Here is a 5030-nt window from a genome sequence, read left to right as displayed (position 1 = left end):
CTTGTTCTTGTGTTGGAAAGTCCCCAGCTCCTGCAGGGAGCTTCCCTCTCCTGGAAGCAGCAAGGATCATGCTCTCCACATCTCTTATGTGATTGCAAGCAGTCACACATTGCAGCCAGCACTCTGAGAGAAGGAAGCGAGTATCACTCTTCCCTCAAAGGGACCATGACAAGGTTTCAGAGAACGTGAAACAAGAAAGGGGAAAATTCAAAAAGCAAATCTTGAGATGGGAGATAGTACATGGATCTCAACCGAAGCAGCTTTCAGGGTTAGGTACATTTTGTTAAAAAGTATTGATAATAATAATAGTAGGTGAGTGATATGAGAGCTCCCTCCAAATATGCAGAAGCAATGCACGCCTCTGGGATTAGCTGACATTGACCCAGCCCAAAGAAGCACAGCTCTAAAGTAGACAACAAGGGAGGAAAAAAGAAAAAAAAAATCTGTTGCCAGTAAACAAGCATGCCCCTTGCATGGGCTGCAAACTGCTCTGAGCAAACACCTTGCCCAACATCACTCAATTAATCATTAAAAGCAAATCTAAAGAGTCCCATCTCAAAAACAGAAATTAAAGCAGTGCAGAGAGGGAATTTCACACACTTAAAGGTTCAGGTGTTGGTGTCAGAGTCAGCCAAAAAATCCCCCCAGCCACAATTTCACACCTCAGTCTATTGAGGAAAATCACAACTGCACCGTTGACACTTTTCAGCAAAAGCACATCCCTCTGAGAGGTCTCTCACATGTACAGCTGACAGTTAAGGGCTTGATTTATAACCTAGGAGAGAAAATATCATTACAAAGGAGCTAGGTAATCAGTAGACACAGTATAATTAATTTTTTTTCTCCTGATGTTCTCCAACAAAGAAATTCTCACCTCTAATGAGCTGATGTGCCTGTCAGTTGCTCTGTATAGGGAGCACACGTATTAGTGAGGTAAATAGGATTGGCTCACGGCTGTGCTGGTACAAAATTCAATAGAGGGGAAATGGGGTACCTTGAAAGATGGGGTATTGGTTTCCTCTCCCATCTCCAAGTCAACAGGGAGGTCAACAAAGGCGCTGTCACCTAGCCAAGGTGCATTTGAGGCCCTGACAAGTCACCATCATCAAAACAGCCTCCGCATTTTCTTGAGAAAGCTGCAGCTGAGATCACCTGAACATAGCTGTTATCTGCAGCACCTGTATCTCCACCTGCAACCTTACAACAATATTACTGCTTCCTTTACCTCCTGCTTATACCAGTGTTTACGGGGATGCTTCTGCTAGGCTATGCTGATGAAGCTGCCAGTCCTGCAATTCAAACTTATGCCAAGACAATATTCTGCTGGCCCTTCCAAACCTTACAAACAATTCCACTGCCTGATTTCATTGCTGGAAACCATACAGCATCCCTTCTCTTCTCATCCATATCAAAGCTTCCAACTCCTTATCTGAACACAATTATTTTCTTCTCAGGTGCTGCATTGGCTCTCCAAGTCTTTTCTTCCTGGACAGACACTGAGGGTTTCCCAGGACACAAAAGACGCTCATTTTTCTTTTTCATTACCCTGGCAAGCAAATCTGTAGAGGGCAAAAAGGAAAGGAAGAATTTTCTTCCCTGTAACTTGACTGCTGGAGAAACAAATCATCTCTGTGGCACCCACAAACCCTAACAGTACAAAACAAAATGTGCACAACAGTATATAGAAGGGATGTATGTCACACTATATTTAAAAAATTCCAGTTTGTTGGAATCAGTTGCTTCAAGCATAAAGAAAGCCATGAGGGTAGAGAGCAGGGTGCTGAATTTCTGTCTACCATGTACATCAGCATGGTACAAAATCGTTGTCAGCACTGAAAAATTGATCATCACATGAGTGGGTTTAGCAGACGATGAGTTGCAGGACATGGGAACAAATAAGGGCCTGAAGAGTGAAAACACGCTGAGGAGCAGCGCACGGCATCGATGCAGACACAGTTCCCTCGGCAACGGGAGAAAACACCTTAAAAATGCTCAGAAGTGTTGTGCTGCACACGTTCCCCTCACCAGCCTGGCTCTTGGTCCATGTGCTGTGATATAATCCAGGCTGTCCTCAGACAACGTAGCCCTCAGTTTGTGATTATCACTGCAGAGATCAAAGGGCTGGGAGGCACACATATGCTCAGCCAGGACAACTGCCACATTCATCACATGTGTTGTGGGCAGCATCTGGCAGTACCAGCTTTAACTGTCCCTCTCCTCCCGTTCTGCCTTTTCCTTGTGCAGGAGGTTAAAAAAGTGACCCTACGGGAGAGGGGTGGGTGGTTCAGGGGTGGACACATCACCGCTACAGTGTGCAGGGGTTCAAAGAGACCCTGTTTTAGCATCGCCCAAGCCCCACGGCCCCGTAGGGCCCCACGGGTGGGTGACCGCTGCTGGGCAGCGTTGGGAAAAGCGCGGGCAGCAGTTCACCGTGGGTGGACCCGGCCCCCTCGCCACGCCTCCCGCCGCCCCGGACAAGCCACGGCTCCACCGGCTACGGGACGGGCCGGGGTGCACCCTCAGCCGGGACCGGGGACGGAGGCCACTGAGACCCACGGGTGATGGTAAGTCACTGCTGGGAAATCCGGCTGTTACTTTGCGGGCGGTGGCAAAGGAGAGAGCAGGAAGGTTTCAGCAGCAGCTGCGGCGTCTGAGAAGAGGCAGGAGGAGGAAAGGGAGAAAGGAGCAGAGCTCTGCGCTGTGGTTAATAAGTAACACACGGAGCTCCACCGGCTGCTCAGTTACCAAAGCCAGCGCTCCCCGGGCTCGGTTCCTCTGCGACAGGGAGGGAAGGGGTCCGCTGGCACCGCAGCCAGCATGGCCCCTGCTCAAACACCGTATAGCAAACACGATCCCAGTGTGTGCCCCGTCTGTATGGCCCCAGGCAACCCATCCCGGCTGGCTGGAAATCAGCTTTTTCATGGTAGCAGAAGGAGACAGGAGCAAAAGACGGTGGGCCTTGTAGCATAACTCATTCCAGCCCTGCCTGCAGGTCCTGCTCATACCAGGGTTGTTCCCTTTACCTTCTTCTAAGTGACAAGTCGCTCTTAAAAGGGAAGATGTTAGCTTAGGCAGAGAGGGTTGTTTCACCTCCAGAAAGCCCAAAGCTCTCCCAGTTTCCCATGCTGGTTCCTTTGCCGCGGTTGCACAATACATCTACTTGGTTTCCCGCTGGCAAAAAAAAAATAAAAAATCCCAGTGCCTTGGCAGTTTAGAGCCAGCAAAAGAAAACAAAATAATTAAATTTCCCTAATGAGAAGAGTGTGTTTTAAAGGAGTACATGCACATGAAAGCATTAAAATGCCATACTGACAAAAACAGCAGGCTGGCCAATGTGCTGGGGTGGAGGAGGGAAGGGGAAAGGATCAGGGTGGAGGGCACAGAGGGAGCCCCGCGCAGAGGGTTCACCAGCAAAAGACACAGCCAGAGGGGCTGGCTTTTGTGTGGTGTCAGCCAAACCTCAGTCTAGCCATGCCTCCCACTGGCACTGGGCTCTTGGAGAGGAGCTGGGCCTGGAAAAAGCCCCAGGGCTCATCCTCCCACATAGTTTTGAGGCAGAAAAGGGTTCAGAGAACAATTAAACAGTGTCCCTCCAAACAGCCTGGTTTCTTGCTCTGCCCAAGGGAGGCTGGCTTGGCACCCAGCCCCCAGCATCTATACCCCTCTGCTCCAGGCAATCAACAGCTCTGGCTTTCCCCAGCCTTTCCATACACAAGCAGGAGCTTTTAGCCCCTAGTGCCAAAAACCTGGCACAGCCCCTAGCCTGCTCCCAGAGTCCCCCAGGCAGCCCCCGGGTGCCCCCCTTGCCAGCAACCATGCAGAGCCAGCCTCCCTCCCCACCTTATCCAGTTGCTAAGCTACCCGAGCCTGGCTTATCACGCCATCAGCACAGAAGGGCAACGGCTGAGGGTTTATTGTGCTGAGCAGTGTTTACTCACTGCCTTCCCTCCAAACCCGGGGCTTGAGAAAGGATGAGGTTGACATCAGCTGGGGGTGGTGGAGCCGGGGCAGCTCGAGTGGCTGCCCTTCAGTACATTAGCAGCAAAGCCAGAGCATGCACAGGTGAGAAAGACTTTCCCCAAACATTCTGCAAGCGGGAGAGGGTGCAGCCGCAATTCCAGGGGGACAAGGACCATCCCACACCCAGCCACCCCTAAGCTAAGGTTCAGCACACACCATGGCACTCCCCATTTCATGAAGGGCTCTGCAACTGACCGCTTTCTATAGCATAAGGGGCACGGCTACACAGACAGGTAGGCACCCAGGCAGCCCAATGGCTTAGCAGACCCAGTATCATAGGGATAGGGCATAATCTTTCCAATCTTCCTCAAAACATACAAAACCAAAGAGAAACGCACAAAGACATCAGCTCCATGATGGGTTTTGTACAGCCTGTGAGTAGGTGAATATAGGAAAGGACGATTCATCTTCTTTGGTCAGCAGCCCCTCGAGATGCTTTGCTTGGGCACGGTTGCTCAGAAGTAGCTCATCTTAAACAGCTGAGCAAACACCCACAAGAAACAGCGAGCTGAATTTGTTAGGACTCACATCTAAGTTGCCACACTTCGCTCTACAGCACATAAAGGAAAAAAAAATTTGCAGAGATGTTGGTCTTTGTCATTGAGAAACAACAATCCTCACCAAGTCTAAAGATGAGATCACCCACAAGGAAAGACTTTCAATTGCCAGAACAAAACCTTTCAGATAGAGCCCACAAGAAACAGCGAGCTGAATTTGTTAGGACTCACATCTAAGTTGCCACACTTCGCTCTACAGCACATAAAGGAAAAAAAAATTTGCAGAGATGTTGGTCTTTGTCATTGAGAAACAACAATCCTCACCAAGTCTAAAGATGAGATCACCCACAAGGAAAGACTTTTAATTGCCAGAACAAAACCTTTCAGATAGAGCAATCCCCCTCTGTACTCACTCCTGCCTTCCCCACTGAGACAGAAGATAGGCTGGCTCAGGTAGCCCCATCCCCAAGAACTCAATTTTAGTTTAATCTCTGCCCATATTCACTCCCCAAA

General features: G+C 49.6%; 1 protein-coding gene across 1 annotated transcript in view; it reads left to right on the top strand.

The window, feature by feature from the left end:
- Positions 1-2741: 2741 nt before the first annotated feature.
- LOC104521087 (pterin-4-alpha-carbinolamine dehydratase) overlaps positions 2742-5030 on the top strand; it is a gene marked incomplete at its 5' end in the record, with an annotated part of 4332 nt that continues 2043 nt past the window's right edge. Inside the window, one exon of the mRNA XM_010162980.2 lies at positions 2742-2820. Within this exon, the coding sequence (XP_010161282.2) occupies positions 2742-2820 (79 nt within the window). The remainder of the gene's footprint in view (positions 2821-5030) is intronic.

The sequence above is a fragment of the Antrostomus carolinensis genome, unplaced genomic scaffold (genome assembly GCF_000700745.2).
Source record: "Antrostomus carolinensis isolate BGI_N321 unplaced genomic scaffold, ASM70074v2 scaffold2632, whole genome shotgun sequence".
Classification (NCBI taxonomy): Eukaryota; Metazoa; Chordata; class Aves; order Caprimulgiformes; family Caprimulgidae; genus Antrostomus; species Antrostomus carolinensis.
The sequence above is the reverse complement of the archived record's forward strand: the minus strand, read 5'-3'. Positions and strand labels throughout refer to the sequence as shown.